Source organism: Telopea speciosissima, chromosome 3 (genome assembly GCF_018873765.1).
Source record: "Telopea speciosissima isolate NSW1024214 ecotype Mountain lineage chromosome 3, Tspe_v1, whole genome shotgun sequence".
NCBI classification, from domain to species: Eukaryota; Viridiplantae; Streptophyta; class Magnoliopsida; order Proteales; family Proteaceae; genus Telopea; species Telopea speciosissima.
In genome coordinates, this window is record NC_057918.1 from 8,144,196 (window position 1) to 8,162,801 (window position 18,606).

Consider the following 18,606-nt stretch of genomic DNA (forward strand, 5'->3'; position numbering starts at 1 on the left):
GTCTCACAATCTCTCATGCTCAAGGTTATAAACTGGGTGAAGGTTGAGCAGTGTGATAGCAGTAAGAGGCCAGTTCACCCTAGAGCAGCACAAATAGCCAGGAAGTTAAGAATCAAGATGAAAAATCCTTGACTTGATGTAATGATTGAATTCCAATTAATAAGAGATAATGCCTCATGGAACTCTGCTCTGTGTTCTAGGATAGCTCTCTAAAAACAGGACATTTAACTATTTAAGTGAGTAGAGGGCGAAAACTTCGCTTGCAACACTTACAGTGGTTCTCACTGCTGTTGTAATTGTGAGAAAGGGGAATGGCATATGCAGGCTGTTTTGACCTCTGATAATTAAGAAAAGAAAGAAAAAATTTGACAGCCCTTTTTTCTTAAATAAACAAGTAGAGGTGATCCCTGACTTTTGTGCTCTTGAAGATCTGCACTTGCATTGCCAACCATTTTTTTCCTGTGTCACTTAATATTGTCTTAATGAAACCTACATGAAAATATCTAACTTACACCTAAATAGTCCTCCCATATGTGCTTGTAACTTCCATAGATTCCAGCTTTCCCACAAGAGATAATATATTCAGTTCCAACATGTATATTTTTTTTGTCAATTAAAATTTGTAGCCACATCAACTGTACTATCAACTGACATGAATTTAATTTTTTTTTTTTTGTCAATGAGAGTGAAAATAACTAGTTTATATTAAACTACATCAAGTAGAGTTTATATTTTTTTTGTCAATTAGTGCTCTTGGACTGAAACTCATCATCTGAGTATAGAGGAACTGAGACCACCCACAGAAGTTTGTCTCAGACAGATTGTCCACATTCTGTGGAGCAGAGAACATGGACTTTCCATTGACAAACAACTAGTTTATATTAAATATCTCAGCCTCTTGCATGTAAAAAATTATACATATCTTAGCTTTTGCAGATAATGCAAAATAACATTACTACAACTCCAAATTCTTTAATCCGCAAAAAATGTTAGTAGGTTTGATATTCAACACTAATTAGAAGCTGCTTTTGGTAGATAAACCATTATTTTTCTGTATTGATAATACATGAGTCTGACCCATATTTTGGCAGCATTTTCCACCAATTACTTGTGTCACAAGCAGATGATTTTGGTCAATCAGAGCTTTATTATCTTTAGGTGTTTCTATGATGAGGTACAAAAAGATATAAATGGAACAAGATCTCCAGATTTTCCCAAGCTTCATAATCAAAAGTGTTACAACGACAGGGCAGCAACATTTACCTCTTAGGTTTCACTGTTCTGTTTTAGGAACTCAAGGTCCTTCATCTGTAATCTAACTGCTTCTTCTGATAAAGACTTGGGCTCAGGGAAACTTTCATCTTCACTACCTTCAGCAATCTTCTTTGCCTTGGATCCAACAATCCTAGCTATCTCAGATTGCCCAACTGAGGGAAAAACTGCATTAAGAATGATAGAGACCAATCTCTCGTCTTCTTCTTCTATGGGGTCCTTTCCAAAACAACAAACGTAGATAGCATCAAGGGCTTTCTCAGCTCGAACCTCCATTGGAATTGCTGGAGTAGCAACCTTCAGCTTTGCTCGCCTCTGCATTTAGACATCCCTTTGTCAAGCATTGTTCTTAAAACAGTTCCTAACATGATCAAAAAATTCAGGCATGTCGGAAAGGTAGGTTGAAGACAAAATAATTTAGTGCCATCCGATTATGGAATCAGAATGCTGCTGTGAGTCTCAAGAAAGTCAAACAAGTCATATGATCTTGTATCTATCCATCATGCAAATGCATTAATTATTTTGCTTATATTGTAATAGAGTTATTATCTTTTTACCATTCTCCTACCCTATTACTGTGTTACAGGGACACATAATATCGCTCTATCTTTCCATCTTAGGCTTGTACGGTTCTAGTATGTTAGGTTGACTTACCTTCTTTGAGTTTTTTAGCTTTATCTGCAATCTCTTGTAATCTTTATACACACCATGGAACAACTCGTTTCATCATCAATTGCTACAATTTCTTCACTGCCTAATATGGTTTGGCACATTGGAACTCAGATGAGGATGTCGAGTAGGAGAATTGGCAAGACTCAGATGAGGATGTCGAATTGCCCCCTGTTCTCGTTTCATCATCAATTGCTACAATTTCTCCGCCTCTAATATACATTAGAGGCAGCTTGTGAGTAGCAGGATGGGTGACAACGTGAAGTAAGATCGATTAAGAGGAGTCAGCTTTGTACAACAAAAACCAACAACTGTCCAGTCAGCAGTGATGTAGTGCAAGTAGAAGGTTTTATAATGAGAAGGGGAACACCAAAAATGACTGTGTAGAAGTGGTAAGGAAAGCTCTACTGGGGAAACATCTTGAGGCTTAATGCTGTTGTGCAGCAGAACACAGTAATAGCTAAGCAATACCATGAGGTGTAATCCTAACACTTCATGTGTGAGGCATATGCCATAAAATTCTGGGGGCAATATTCTTCACATGAACAAAATAATATCCTTGTCACAATATTAGCTTATAAAAGATAAACTACTAAACTTTTAACTCGTTACTGTTGTTGTGAATTATATATCTTTATAATTGCTATGTATTTCCTCTTCATCCTTGATATTTTTAGCTTACTTAAATGTCCTATGTTTTAGGTATATTAAGGGATTTTCTTATTGACACCCCTTAAGGTGTCAAATAATTTGTAACCCTACTTTTTTACCCTTCTAGTATAATATATATATTCCAATGAGGTTAAATACTTTCATTTCACATGTGTACTCAAAAAAATGTGCATGATAATGACAAAATAAGTCACTTCCAAATTATTTTTGAAAATCCTTTTGTACTCCTAATTGAGAACTTTTAGGAATAAGAAAGGGGCAATTAAAAAAGGCGTCAAATTCTAAATACACCTACAGAGCTGTCATATAGACGGTCCCTTATTTATATGTATTAATAAGCTTGATAACGAGGCTTACTCTCCATGCCTTAGAGCTATAAGCCAAGGAAACCCTTCATGCCCTCAAGCCATCATCACATGATTGCAGTCATTAAGAAGCAAATAAATGGAATGTAAAAGTTAAATCTGAATGATGTGGACTACAAAATCATTGATAGGTTTTGATGCTCCAAGACCAAGTGACCTGACTGCTGCACATAGTTATCAAGGAGGAAAGGCGACCAAGGCGTTGGAGAGAGTCTAAAAGCAAGGCAACAACAACAAGGCAGACCAAGGCGTCCAAGGCTCCCAAGGAGGCTGGACGCCTATGCATCGCCTTGATAACTATGCTGCTGCATTTACAAAGTCCAGAATTAAGAGTATGGGACACAACTATTCCTTCATATTAGACTCAAATCTTTCCAATTCTCTTTCACCTTAAACTGTAACATGATCTCTAAACAGAAACCATTTGAAGTTAAATTTTTTGGTTCCTATGTTATATAATTGATAGAAAGAAGTCAAATAGATTAGCTTCTCATGCTTCTAGTGGGGTGCACACCAAAACTAATATATTAGCTTATAATCTTGTATATGAAGTGAAAGTGCAACTGCCAGAATCTGGAGATTCTTTGAACAAAACCTATCACAACACATGAATTCCAAAAGAGCAACCAACCTCTCTTGCTGCATTCATGATGGAAATGAAGTTCTCCTCTTCAAATTCAATATCATTAGAAATGCGAAGCCGTGCAACACCCTCCAAAATTTCCTCTGACTTTAGTAGACCAGCACCAACTGCAGCCAACCAACAGCAGAGCAGAACATACAAAGGATCTCCTGCCTACCAAGAAAAAAGCAGAAAGTCAATTAAGCCCACCAAAAGAAAAGCAAAACAACGATACCACTTTCCTTGGCTGTTTGGTTAGCTCAGAGAATCACAAGGAAATTGTAAGAAAGCAATGAAAATTGCAAGAAAGTTATAAGCAAGCTAACTTTCATGTAGTTTGGTGGTGAAGAAAGTTCTGGCCAAATTGAAGCTACTGACAGGCTAAAAGAGTCTGGGTCCTTGTACAAACCCCATATACCTACTTTATGTTTTCCCTTCCTTTCAGCTCAGGGCATCTCTTTCAGTGATTGAGAAGACTGTAGCGGTGCCCAGATTTGAGATTTTAATTCCCTTAATCTATACTTTGGCTCTGTCTTGGCTTTTTCTGCTTTTGTTTCTCATGTTTCTCTTGTATTCCTTATGTTCCTCTGTTGTATGAACTTATTCCCAGTCCAAACTATAAAAGTAAGAAGAAACCAAATAACAGCATTGGTGAAAGTTGAAACATCATGTTGAGAAATTCCCCTAGGGGGTTGGCTAAGGATTTCAATGTCATTCGGTTTGCTGATGAAAAAGTAGGGGGCGACCCTATTGATGGGAATTCAGTGGGGGGAGTTTAATGCTTGCTTGGATGATATTGGGACAACCATTTTGAAATGGTCACGAATGAAGTTCACTTGGAACAATAGGTGATGCAGTGCCAACAGAATTTGCTTACAAATGGGATAGGGTGTTGGTCAATGATCATTGGTTGTCTTTCTTTAGCTCCTCTGAGGCTGTCTTTCATCACCCTGGAGTCTTTGATCACAGCCCAATTGTTCTCTAGAATCAGCCATATGCGTCCTTTGGTCCCAAACCCTTCAAGTTATTTGACAAGTGGTTATGAAGACTATCTCAGAATCGTCCAAGAAGCTTGGATGAAGCCGAGGAATAAGGAGCCTCCGCCTCTAATTTCCTTTGCCCTGAAGTTAAGAGAAGTTAAGAAGGCCCTGAAAACCTGGAATTCTCTTCCTTTGGGAATGTTATCAATTCAGTTTATGCTTTGCAAAGAGGAGCTAGCAGATGTTCATAAGAATCTTTGGCCAATGAGGAGAAGGTGCTTTCCAACAAGCTATGCAATCTTCTGGCCCAAGAAAAGAGCTTATACAGACAGAAGGCCAGGATTAGCTGGCTTAAGATTGGGTAATCCAAACTGGCTATTTCCACAGATCCATGAAAGCTCGTTTCAATGGAAGCTCTATCTCCAAGTTGACCACAAGGGTAAGGAACATTCTAACCAAGGTGGAGGATATTAAGAAGGAAGCGATGGATTGCTGTATGGGGATCTTTAGACTTGACTATCTTCCTGTTAGAGAGCAGATTCCTGATGGTTTGCTTGACAAATTCTTATCTGATGAGCACCGGGCTTTGCTAGAAGCCTCTAAGAAGAGATTTTTTCTGCTATCAAGTCCAACAAGGTTCATAAGGCTCCTAGCCTGGATGTTTTTAGCATGGGGTTCTTCATTCAGCTTGGGACATAGTGAAAGATGATTTGGTTCGTGCTGTGAGGAGCTTTATCTCCAATCCAGATCAAATAAAGGAGGTAAATCAAAACTTTCTATTCTTAATTCCAAAAGTTGAGGGAGCCGACTCTCTCACAGAGTTCAGACCTATAGCCTTGTGTAACCTCCTGTACAAGTTTGTTGCTAAGCTCCCAGCTAACAGGCTTAAGGGGTAGTGGTGGGTTGGTCAGTGAAAATCAGTCTGCATTTATTGCGGGAAGAATCATTATTGACAACATCCTTCTCTGTCATGAGCTAGTGAGGGTTTTAATAGGAAGTCTTACCCTCCAACTGGACATTCTTAAAGCCTTTGACTCGCTGAGATGGGAGTTTATCAAGGATATCATGACTAAGATGTGTTACCCCCTGTGTTTGTGAATTTGGTCATTCACTGTGTTTGTTCTGCTCATATCTCTATTCTTCTCAATGGGAGCCCGGTTGGTTGTTTTGGCAGTAGGGTTGGATTAGGCAGGGATACCCTATGTCCCCCTATATTTTCACTTTAGTTATGGAGGTTCTCTCCAGGAGTATTTAATCAAGTGTGGAGCAAAAGCGTATTGTCTTATTTTCTCCAGCCTTTTTATTTAGCCTTTACAAATGACCTCATGGTCTTCACTAAGGCTAATCCTTCCTCCTAGGAAGCTATGTTGGAGGTTTCAAATTCCTTTGCTTCTATGTCTGGCTTAAGGATCAATAGCAACAAATCTATTCCGTTCCTGAGGCGCATCTCAGGGTTCTCTGTTAGACAACTCCCAGGTTGAAGTATAGACACCTAGTGATGGATATGATCAGATCCAAGATTGATGGTGGCTTGAAGTCTCTTCTTTGGTTGGATAATTGACACCCCACGGAGTTTTGATTAATGTCTAAAAAAAGAGTTACCCAGTGCATGAGGCTCCCGCTACTAATGTCTATGGGTACAAAATAAGGTTTGACTCGGGTTCAGATAGAATAGCCAAGGTTTCAGCTTTTATTTGTCATGGGTTTAGAGTTCGGGGCTTGCCTCCACTAGTCTAATTGAGGCTTGGGAAGCCTTGTTGGATATCGCCAAGAGACCAAGGAGAAGTGGAGATCTGGTGGTCTGATCTGAATCAGGATCTGACATGTTTACTTCTAACTCTGTTTGGCCTCTAGTAAGACCTTGAGCGCTCAAAGTCCCTCGGTATGAGGTTTTCTGGTTTAATGGTCATATTTCATGTTATAGTTCATTGCTTGGAGGGCCTTAACGCAATCTCTCCCAGTGCAATTTTTTCTTCGGGATCTCCTCATCCAATTGTTATTTGTGTAGGAACGCTTTGGAGGATGTGTGTCATTTGTTCTTGACATGTTCTTTCTCCTCCTCTATTTGGAAAGGTCTGCTCCAGAAATGCTCACCCATTATGAGAAGGATTCTCCCCTTTTAGGAGGAATGGAGATGTGATAGATAGCTGCACTAAAAGCAAGCTTGTCCACTGAGCCACAACATATTTTCCCGTTAAAGCTTCTCTTTGTTGGGGTTCCACGCCGAAGGCGATATGAAACTCTTATCTACTTTGAAGTTCAGGCCAAGCTTGTTCTCCGTGCTGGATCTTGCTAGGATACCCCTAGGAATAGGCATATTGTTCACTCTTGGGATCTTCCTACCCATTTCTCTAAGGAGAGGATTATTCTTTGAGAGTGTTTGTTAATTGTATGTTTTTTTGCTTTTTCTTTTTGCTCTCCCTTTTCTGGTAGTCTCTTTGTATCTATTTGATATCATTGAATATATTTTTATCCATCCAAAAAAAAAAAAAAAAAACTTCATGTTGCCTCAACCAGTTTAAAACAAAGAGTGGTAGAAATTAATACCCAAGAGGATTAATACTTACTGAAAGCCAGAAATTAAGAGTTTGGAGAGTCTGAAAGAGCTGTAAGAACAGCTGATGTCCATGGTGTTACAACAGATTATGTTGGAAGATAAGACTTATACAGCTCAGGGCTCCTATTAAATATTTGCAGGAGAAAAGTGGACTGCTCCATGTAATCGGCCAAAATTTCCGAAAGAAAGAGTACACTTACGTTCCGGAAGCTCAGTGATCCCATGTCTACTTTCATTTAAGGGCTAGGAGCTCGAATGTTATACTAGTAGAGATCAAAGAAACATAAGAGAAAAACAAAACAGAATGAAAATCTTCTTACCCGGCCTCGCCTGTCTTGGAACTCGTAAAAAGCTCTGGAATCCATTACAGTACACTTCTTCCCGACCCGCCTCCGGAACTCCGCAAAATCGACAATGTCATCTCCGACCCCTCCTTCATCGTTAAAAATTCTGGCAACGAGGCCAATCAGAGGGAGAGAACCGATGACTTTACCAGCGAAGCTAGCCATTGAGTTCGTATCCTCCATGTAAGCCTTAACAACCAAGACCCCATTACCACTTGCTGCTCTGCTAGACTTGGAAGAGCTTCTAGAGATGTGATGGAGATGTAGCAGAGGGACAAGTGAGGAGTTGGAAGCGATGCTTGATAGGTGTCGCAGGTTAGAATAGATTTGGGTGTGAAGGTTACTAAGGAAAGATGAAGAAGAAGGATTAACTGTCACAACGACCATGGCTGCAAGAGCCGAGAACCACTGGGAGTTTGGATTTCATCTGTTCCGTTAAACTCTGGCCTCTCCTTTGAGGGAAGAAGGTGAGTCCATAATCCATTTCCTCTACTCTTAGCCAATAAAGAGAAGAAGAAAGGCATCGACGGATTTTTTGGTATATTTCAAGGTGAAAATATCATGACCGTTGGATTAGATCAATGATAGTGGGTCCTCATCTATTCAAATCAACACGTGTCAATTTATTATAAAGTTGCCGCGCACTAGAAATTTCTTCACCCTCCGAGATCTTGCGAGCAGGGAACTAATACGAGTCTCTGTAAGAAGACGAAGAACTTGCTTCGGTGGTATCTACAGCACGAGCAGAAGTTTTTGAATCTTTCCGCTTCATCTTCGAAATAGGGTTAGCAGGTTAGTTTCGTTTGTGTTTGTCTGCTATCAAAAAGGATATAGCTTCTGATAATGGCTTCGTCTTTTCTTTGACCAAATCTCTATATAATTAAAATACTTTCTCTTTTAATTGACACATACAAGGCTTCAGATATAACCCAGGATTAGGGTTTTTAACGATTGGACAACATAAGGAAGGGATATTTACCAATTGTTCTGTTTTCTTAATGGTGAGCTTGTGATGTTTGGGCGTAATGACATTCTTGAGATTATTAGGTTTTACTAATGAAGTTACTGACCTTGTTTACTAGTTTCTTCTTGATTAAGCAACCGTGGGCTCCTAACGGGCTGGGTTTCTCGTTGAAACCACGTCAGCAAGTGTTTGATTTTTGATTTATTAGAAATTAGTTCCTTTTGATCGACTATCTGTTTCTTAGTAAGCATACATGGCTTCCTAACGAGCCAAATTTCTTTTCCAGACTCAACGGCAAGTATTTGAGTTTTGACGCGAGAAAGCAGTTATGCTGGAATCAATGGTACTTGCTTGAATTTGGTCTACAGGTGTAATATTGCTTGCTTCTTGTGAGCCAAGGGTGTTTGTGTTTTTAACCTCTGTCTCCAGGATGCATACTTTGATTTGGATTCGGCATGTGTGAAGTTTTTTATGGTATCATTGGGTAGTGAAGATAATGGATGAGATCTTTGTGAAACATGGTTTTTTGTTTTGGAATGCCATTTTCTGGTAATCGCATCGAGATTTTTTCTTTTTGGCCCTAAGTTAAGATAATGTTGCTTCATTCCCTATTGGCATGCTATGGTTCTGTAATCTGTTTTTAATGTCCCTCCCAGCTGGCCTGCATTTTTCTCATTCAATACTAGCAAAGGTCCAAGAGCAGTTTACTGGTCAATGGATCATCTGGTTTGATTGATTGGATTGTTTAGACGTTTCAACAGATGGTCAGTTGTGGATTATTGATATTTTACATAAAATTTAAGAACAATAGATTAAAATTATGTATTGCTAAGACTCGACTGCAAGATCTCTTTATATATCGAGAGTATTTACCAATGCTTGAGACTCTAGAAGTACTTCATCTCTGATCCTGCTCCGGCTTCTATTTCATTTTCAAAATAATCTGTTGGGCCAAGCAAAGTATGCAAGTAGCCTGTAAGAGCTGATATTTTATTCTTTCTTTTCCAGGTATAATGTATATGAGATCATGCCCTTTTCCTGCATGCATAGCCTCTAACACCTGGTGAACTTGGTGAAGCAGATATGGATTTGCTCCAGAGCTATGCAGGGAAAAGCGATGATGAGGAAGTACAAAACCTTACGTCAACCTCATCTGCTCCTTCGTCACCAGACTCATCTCCTCCTCGAATTTCTTTACCTTCAAAAACCTCAGCTCCAAAGGTTGATGACACCATACTCGCCCTCACAGTCGCCAACAAAAATTGAACCCTCCACAAACCAATTGATCCAGCTCAGCATGTTGTAGCTTTCAACCCTACATATGACCAGCTCTGGGCTTCAATATATGGCCCTGCTCATCCCTATGCAAAGGATGGTATTGCCCAAGGCATGAGGAATCACAAGTTAGGATTTGTGGAGAACACATCAATAGAACCCTTCATCTTTGATGAACAGTGTAATACATTTTACAAGTATGGATATGCTGCTGACCCTGCGGCGTCAGAAGGGAACAATTATGTTGGTGATTTGGAGGCTTTGCAGAAAAACAACGGTGTTTCTGTTTATAATATTCCAGAGCATGAGCAGAAGAAGAGAAAGCTTGAGAGAAAGAAAGAATTGGAGAATGAGGAGCTTGATAATTCAGGTGGTGATGTTGATATGTCCGAGATCGACAATCCTGCATCAGAAGAGTGGCTAAAGAAGAACCGGAAGAGCCCATGGGCTGGGAAGAAGGAAGGATTGCAGACAGAATTGACGGAAGAGCAGAAGAAGAATGCAGAGGAGCACGCAGAGAAGAAGGCTGAGAAGGAGAGGGGTGGAGGAGGTGATAAGACTGAACACAAAACAGATAAGAGTACTTTCCATGGGAAGGAGGAACAGGACTACCAGGGTAGGTCGTGGATTGCTCCCCCAAAAGATGCTAAGGCGACAAATGACCATTGTTACATTCCAAAGCGGTGGGTCCACACATGGAGCGGGCACACAAAAGGTGTATCAGCCATTCGGTTCTTTCCAAAACATGGACATCTGCTCCTATCCGCAGGAATGGACACCAAAGTCAAGATTTGGGATGTTTTCAACTCAGGAAAGTGTATGCGGACATACATGGGCCATTCAAAGGCTGTTCGTGACATCTCCTTTTCAAATGATGGGACAAAATTTTTGAGTGCTGGTTATGATGAAAACATCAAATTTTGGGATACAGAGACTGGGAAGGTAATTTCTACATTTTCTACTGGATAGATCCCCTATGTTGTGAAGCTCAACCCAGATGATGACAAGCAGAACATCCTGCTGGCTGGAATGAGTGATAAGAAGATTGTTCAGTGGGATATGAACACTGGACAGATCACCCAAGAGTATGATCAACATTTGGGTGCCGTAAATACCATTACATTTGTGGACAATAACAGGAGGTTCGTCACATCAAGTGATGACAAATCCCTTCGTGTGTGGGAATTTGGAATTCCTGTTGTAATAAAATACATCAGCGAGCCTCATATGCACTCAATGCCATCAATTTCCCTTCACCCCAATTCAAATTGGCTTGCAGCTCAGAGTTTGGACAATCAGATTCTTATTTACAGCACAAGGGAGAGGTTTCAACTCAACAAGAAAAAGAGATTTGCAGGGCACATAGTGGCTGGTTATGCTTGCCAGGTCAATTTCTTGCCAGATGGATGTTTTGTCATGTCCGGGGATGGTGAGGGAAAATGCTGGTTTTGGGACTGGAAAAGTTGCAAAGTCTTCAGAACACTAAAGTGTCACGAAGGTGTATGCATTGGTTGTGAGTGGCATCCACTGGAACAAAGCAAAGTGGCAACCTGTGGCTGGGATGGCATGATTAAATACTGGTAATAATCCTATTCTTTAGATGCAAGCCAAAACTTCTTCCTCTGTGTGTGTGCAAATCAATTTGATTGGTGGTTCTTTAATGATACTCATACTGACTCGAGCTGGTGAGCCTCTGTGTTAGGTATTGTTGAATTGTACTGACTGTTTAAATGAAACAAGAGTGCTTTAACTAGCTAATTCCAACTTTTGCAAACTAATTTAGCTCCCTTAGTTCTGAATACTGGCACTTAGAAACTCTTGACTAAACTTTTTCCAAATCAGTCAATTATTTCTAAAGGGAAAAAAACTACTGGTCATCACATGGATTCTGACTACAATCATGTTCAAAAAGCCTGGTGAAAGGTTCTTATGTCAGCTTCCTGTGTGACACTACGCTTCCTTCTCTTGTCTTGTGACCTGTAAGGGAAAAACTCTGGGGTGTGGAGATTTACAAAGTCATAGTGAATATAATGAGTATTATGACATAATTGGTTGAAACTAGTTTCATATGGAGAAATATTTTTGTATTATTTCTTTGCTGTTTATCTAGTCATCCGATGGGAGGATGATATAAACATGGATGGATCTCTTAAGGAGCGCCTAGATGGTTGACTGTTTGATGCTGAGACAAGTGTCTCTTGAAGACAAAAACTGTTTGAATTTTATTAGCATGAAGTTATTTTGGTACATTTAGTTGGGGGATAAGGCTATGTTGTTGTTGTGAAGTTGTTTTGGTACTTTATAATCATTAATCATGATGCATGTTGATCTTCTCATGTTCTTTGACTACAGGTGTTGTCATTGCTAGTTAAGTTTACTTAGATAAGTAGTGGATGAGATTTGGTTTCTCTTTTACTTGACTACTGAAGGTATGGCCTCCACATCAGCCTTTTCAGCAATCACTTTTAGCCATCTCAGGCTGATTTTTGTATAAAAAATTTAATTGGCCTGGCTGAGTTGTGAAATGGAAACTTCAGCTGACTAGACCAATGATGGTTCTTTCACTTGTCATAGATGTATGACCACCACTGATTGTGCCTTACTCCTGAGGATTGTCATCCCGATCAAATACCAGAATCAAATTGATGTACATATTCTGAAACTCTCAAAGCCAGACCGAGGATAAACTATTTCTATTTATCTATTTATTTTTGAAAAATTTTAATCTTGTCCATTATCAAGGAACTTCTTTGCTAGAGAATGTCAGATTCCATTAGGTAGTGACTTAATGGCCAATTGCTGATTTTCTCCTCACTTGCAGGGATTAGCCAATTTTCAGTGATGCACTATGGCCTCTATCAGTCAATTAACTCATCCTGCTCATTCTAGGACAGAAAAGAGACGAGAAATATTCTTGAAAAGATACACTCTTCTCGACTTAAACTATTGTAACATCTCTGTGAGTTTTTGTTTTTCTCAGTTTTACTATTATCATTATAGATATTTCAAATAACTTGATGAATGTGTATCATATCTTAACCAATTTCAGGCCCTCTCCCCCCCCCCCCCCCCTTCCGGCCGCCACCCCCTCTTATCTGAAATTTCTCCAGTGTTGTCTTTTCTGAAATTAGATATATTCAAACACTGGTCATTGAACCTCTCTCTCTCTCTCTTCCTCTCTCTGTTATGGTCAGATATACTCAAGAAACTTGCACGCAACTGGGTGAGGATTTTAGTGGCAAGTCTTTCACTTAGCAATGGTAGAAATCTTTACTTTTCTCAATACCTGGCTAGACAATGATGAATGGAACAATGTTATCAAGATGCTGTGCTTCTTGTTCAATCATAATCTCAACTGCTATTAAGGGGATAGCTACACAACAGGACCCAACCCCTCCTGTCCCCCATTTTGTCTTGTATTCTTTTTGGCCAGGTTTAGTCTTTTTTGATCTTGAAAGAATCAACTACTCCAGTTTTATCCGCATGTGAACTCACAGAGGAAATGCAGAATTTGAACTGGGAGTAGGGGCTGGGAAGCTTGTCCGAGGTGATCTCGTTGTTGTTTAAAAGCCCAGGAGAAACATAAGGATGATGTAGCAGGTCAATGCATCAAATTCAGTGCTAAACAAGTCTCATGGGAGATATGGCTTTGATACTGGTGTATTACATGCAAAGGTATGCTTAACTAGAAATTATATTGAAGTACGGAGATATATATTTAGTTTACATTATTTATATCATAAAATTTGTATGATTTGATAGGGGTATTTTGGTTAATCAAGATTTGTGACTTGTGTTCGCATACTGGTACCCTAAACATAATATATCAAATGTTAGGTAGCTCAAAGTGTACTTTCTCTAAATATTAGGTACCCTAGGTTTAACTTATACATCCGCCAAATTGTAGGTAATGGTTTAAACCTTTGTGTGGGTTACTAAGATAAGATGGGCTTTAGGATAAGCATTTGGTATTCTGTATTCTTCTAACATGTTTCTGTTGTCTTCCTTTTTTTACTTCCAGAACAAGTGTACGTACGCATGTTTGAAAATCGATTAAAGATCACTAATGTGCAAGTGATTTCCTCGCCATGGTTCTTCATGGGCTTGCGCATGGCAGCTGCCAGCCCAGAATGAGTAACAGCACGCAACACCAAGAGCTGGAGCAGCATGCAACGGTATGATGGCAGATGCAACGAGGCCAAGGGCAGACGGGATGAGAGGCGGACAGGCGATGGATCACAAGTGATAAAGTTCTGGGATGCAAAGAACTCGTGAAGCCAAGGAGTAGAATGAGGCCAAACTGTAGGATAGAGAAAGTTCTGCAACGAATCTTTCTATTTTATGCCTAAAGGCCGTATATATAGAACTGATTTCAGTGATTCGACCATCAGATTTTGACAATTCACAAACTGCTAGAAAAGAGTTTTAGATTTACTATCCAAAGATGCAAAGACCACTGCAATAGTTTCCGACAATTTAGTTAAATCTTCGCCCGAAACTAGCAGGGTCTATAGAACATGGGTTTGATGAAATGAGGGCAAAAAATTTTTAGTTTTTCAATAAATCTTACGGTAGAAAAATATGATATATACATAGAGAGAGAGAACACTCCACATGTATATATTTTAGGGGTACTATTCTTTGTGCTGCAGCACAAGTTCTGCCTAGGCACATGGGGGTGGGCGCAATGATCACCTTGCCCTTGCACAAGCTGCCCATGTGTTTGGGCACAACTTGCGCTGCGGTAGAAAGAACATTCTCTCGATATTTTAAATCTATCTCCCTGCACAGGCTTTTCATGTGTCTGGGCACAAACTGCGTTGCAGTAGAGAGGACATTCTTCCGATATTTTAAATCTATTTTATTATATTTTTTTTATCAAAGCTAATAGAGCCAAAGAAGAGGAGAAAAAAAAAATCTCCGACACGATATAGTAAGTTAGAGGATGGTGACATAAGGAGCCAGCTTTGGAATCTTAGGTGGCCTCTAAATCATGTCACCTTACAAAAGAAAACTTCAGTCATGGTAGTCATTTTCTACCCACACTTTTTTATTGAAATGATAGAAAGTAGTCCCTATTATTGTAATACACTAAATTTGGGTGGTCCAAATAGTTAAGGTGCACTTCAGTTGCGGTCATGTTTATCTAACCGAAGAGCATTAGAAAAGTTCATAAAGCAATGTATAACATGTACAGTAGTGTGGTTTAAAGAGCAAGTTGTTTCGTGGAAGGTGGTAGTCGTGGTGGGCAATGTACGGTGTACTTGCGTGGGCAACATGAGATATCTTGAACTTGATATAGGTCAATGGTCTCTGCCATTCAGGGTTGAGGTAGTCATTTTTTCCATTTCGATGTAAAATTTTATCTAGAACTTGAAATTTTTCATTTTATAAAAAATTTAAGTGTAAAATTTTAAATGTTGGAAAGTATTGCAAACCAAAACTTAAATATATAGAGTTAATGAAGTCAAAGAGTAGAATGAGGTCAGACTCTCTTACATGAAATTGATAAGTTAGCTAATAGTATAGCATATATCATTGGATGTAACAAAAACGACTTCATGAACTCCATTTACATTTTGGAAGAGTTAAACATTTTCACTCAAACAATCACATTTTGTAATATTTGGGGGATAATGGGGTAGTTGACTTGTTTAACTTGCTAGCTGTTAAAGCCAGCATCTTACTTAAGGGGATGTCTGCTTCAGGTCTGTAATTGATATTTTATCTTTGTATTAATTTAACTTTTATTTCTCTTATAAGAATAAAAAGAAAAACTACTCTATGCCAAAAAGTTGTAATAGTTTTCTTTATTTATAATTATTTAATATCAAAACCAATAGAATCCTCAAAAAAAAAAAAAAAAGATTGGTGTAAGCAATTTGAATCCTCTACAACTAGGTAGTCAAGTGGTTGGCGGCCTCACATAGGCAAGGCGTAAATCCCACTTGAGGCAAGATGCTATGGGTAGGGCAATCATTTCACCCTTGCCTCTGTGAGGACGATGCTGACCGCTCGGCTGCCCGGCTGGCCATAGAGGATCAGGGTACTGGTATAAGAGTTCAGAGGATGATGATGTAAGCAATTTTTTGTATCTTAGGTGACCTGTGGCCTCCAAATTAGGTCACCCTAAAAAAGCATGCTTCACTCATGCATGCTAGTCATTTCTGTCCACAATTTTATTGATAAGATAGAAAGTTGCCCTATTATTGTAACACGCCAAATTAGTATTGTCCATATGGTTAAGTGCTGTGGTCACAGTCCAATCCTGACCTACCCTCAGGGTGGGGTTGTGCTGACCCTGATTGGTACTGATCATGGAGTGGGAGAAGGTAGAGATGCATGGACTGGACTGAGTTGGGTTGGATCGGGAGAAAATTATCAATTTTACATGAAATAACACTATAATAAAATATAGGAAGTAGTTTTCTGTCCTGGCTGTGAGGACGATCTACCGCTCGGCTGCCGGCTGGCCGTAGAGGATCAGGGTACTGGTATAAGAGTTCAGAGGATGATGATGTAAGCAATTTTTTGTATCTTAGGTGACCTGTGGCCTCCAAATTAGGTCACCCTAAAAAAGCATGCTTCACTCATGCATGCTAGTCATTTCTGTCCACAATTTTATTGATAAGATAGAAAGTTGCCCTATTATTGTAACACGCCAAATTAGTATTGTCCATATGGTTAAGTGCTGTGGTCACAGTCCAATCCTGACCTACCCTCAGGGTGGGGTTGTGCTGACCCTGATTGGTACTGATCATGGAGTGGGAGAAGGTAGAGATGCATGGACTGGACTGAGTTGGGTTGGATCGGGAGAAAATTATCAATTTTACATGAAATAACACTATAATAAAATATAGGGAAGTAGTTTTCTGTCCGGCTGTGAGGACGATGCTGACCGCTCGGCTGCCTGGCTGGCCGTAGAGGATCAGGGTACTGGTATAAGAGTTCAGAGGATGATGATGTAAGCAATTTTTTGTATCTTAGGTGACCTGTGGCCTCCAAATTAGGTCACCCTAAAAAAGCATGCTTCACTCATGCATGCTAGTCATTTCTGTCCACAATTTTATTGATAAGATAGAAAGTTGCCCTATTATTGTAACACGCCAAATTAGTATTGTCCATATGGTTAAGTGCTGTGGTCACAGTCCAATCCTGACCTACCCTCAGGGTGGGGTTGTGCTGACCCTGATTGGTACTGATCATGGAGTGGGAGAAGGTAGAGATGCATGGACTGGACTGAGTTGGGTTGGATCGGGAGAAAATTATCAATTTTACATGAAATAACACTATAATAAAATATAGGGAAGTAGTTTTCTGTCTCGGCTGTGAGGACGATTTGACCGCTCGTGCCTGGCTGGCCGTAGAGGATCAGGGTACTGGTATAAGAGTTCAGAGGATGATGATGTAAGCAATTTTTTGTATCTTAGGTGACCTGTGGCCTCCAAATTAGGTCACCCTAAAAAAGCATGCTTCACTCATGCATGCTAGTCATTTCTGTCCACAATTTTATTGATAAGATAGAAAGTTGCCCTATTATTGTAACACGCCAAATTAGTATTGTCCATATGGTTAAGTGCTGTGGTCACAGTCCAATCCTGACCTACCCTCAGGGTGGGGTTGTGCTGACCCTGATTGGTACTGATCATGGAGTGGGAGAAGGTAGAGATGCATGGACTGGACTGAGTTGGGTTGGATCGGGAGAAAATTATCAATTTTACATGAAATAACACTATAATAAAATATAGGGAAGTAGTTTTCTGTCCGGGAGTGTGGCCTATGCCAACACTTCCATGTATCTATCTCTCTCCTCCTCAAAACAAGGGGGTTGAGATGTCTTTTCATATGGGGAGGAGAGAGATAGACTCATGGGAGTGTTGGCATAGGCCACACTCCCGGACAGAGAACTTTCTCCCTAAAATAGATTATCACTTATTATCTTTATATATAATATATTATATAACAAGATATGGGTGACATTTAAAGTTTATAATATATATAATATAATTAAAAACAAGGTCAGATCGGACTCAGCCTAGGCTTTGTTCGGGCTCAAGGCGGATTCACGCTGACAAGACCAAACTTACACCCCTAGTATTTTGTATAGTAGATTATCCCATTTTATTTAATATCCATCTATGAGAAAGAAAATTAGAATACACATTGTTTCAAAAAATGGGAATTGACACGATAAAAGAATTAATTGATTTAGATCAGAATCAACCGTGAGAGATCCCAATTCTGAATAATTCCAAAATAACCGATTCTATGATTTTTTGGTACCAATTCGGACCAAGATCGGAATCAATAGGACATTTAAGATTGGAATAGTGGTTAGAATATTCCTATATGGAATATTGTATAAGAATATTAGATGTGTGTGGATTTTTTTATGGGAGTTCATATCTACATGAATAGTGCATTTCCACTACGTGAATCGTTATCGAACAATTCTTCTTTTTTTTTTTGGGTAAAGATCGTTATCGAACAATTCAAACCAGTTAAAGTGTATGGCTCAATAAAGAATTAAAGATAGTCAATTATTAATATTTTCTTTCGTTAGTTGCACACTTACACGTGCTTTGTTTATCTTTGGTTAATACTTACACGTGCTTCACTTCGACCTTTTTACTTTTTTTCGTCGGGTCTGGAGTCTGGACTTCTTTTTTTTTTTGGGATATTGCATGTTTTTTACGTAGACAATGGACAATGATATCATTCACAAATTTCTATATGGGAGAGAAAATGTCGCTTGGTTGCATGGCTTAGATCATGGTCAATGGGAGCGAACGTCTAAGCATCAAACATGGGTAGGATGGTCATTCTACCAACCCTATGTTTGGTATAGAAGAGCATAACCAAGTAATGTTTTTTTGTTTTTTTTCA

The 18,606-nt window shown here is 39.3% G+C and overlaps 1 protein-coding gene, 1 long non-coding RNA gene and 1 pseudogene across 2 annotated transcripts in view; 1 reads left to right on the forward strand and 2 right to left on the reverse strand.

The window, feature by feature from the left end:
* Window positions 1–18,606, reverse strand: part of LOC122656071 — a 23,351-nt gene continuing 4,745 nt past the window's right edge. The window contains exons 2-3 of the long non-coding RNA XR_006332038.1: window positions 15,315–15,321; window positions 1–132 (exon numbers count right to left, since the gene is read on the reverse strand). This is a non-coding gene — a long non-coding RNA (uncharacterized LOC122656071). The remainder of the gene's footprint in view (window positions 133–15,314; window positions 15,322–18,606) is intronic.
* On the reverse strand, window positions 1,128–7,946 carry LOC122656068 (photosystem I assembly factor PSA3, chloroplastic). Its single transcript, XM_043850501.1, has 3 exons — window positions 7,458–7,946; window positions 3,610–3,774; window positions 1,128–1,587 (listed from the first exon to the last, which is right to left on the reverse strand). The coding sequence occupies exons 1-3, from the start codon at window positions 7,866–7,868 to the stop codon at window positions 1,267–1,269; spliced, it is 897 nt and encodes a 298-aa protein (XP_043706436.1). The 5' UTR covers window positions 7,869–7,946; the 3' UTR covers window positions 1,128–1,266.
* On the forward strand, window positions 9,393–11,304 carry LOC122656066 (annotated as a pseudogene).

What these genes read in the sequence shown, in the direction of transcription:
- LOC122656068 (XM_043850501.1), bottom strand. Translation starts at nt 7,868, where the DNA reads ATGGTCGTTGTGACAGTTAATCCTTCTTCTTCATCTTTCCTTAGTAAC. An exon ending in TCCAAGACAGGCGAGGCCGG is followed by an intron (nt 3,775 to 7,457) that starts GTAAGAAGATTT and finishes TTTTCTTGGTAG; the next exon opens with GCAGGAGATCCTTTGTATGT. An exon ending in TCATGAATGCAGCAAGAGAG is followed by an intron (nt 1,588 to 3,609) that starts GTTGGTTGCTCT and finishes GTCTAAATGCAG; the next exon opens with AGGCGAGCAAAGCTGAAGGT.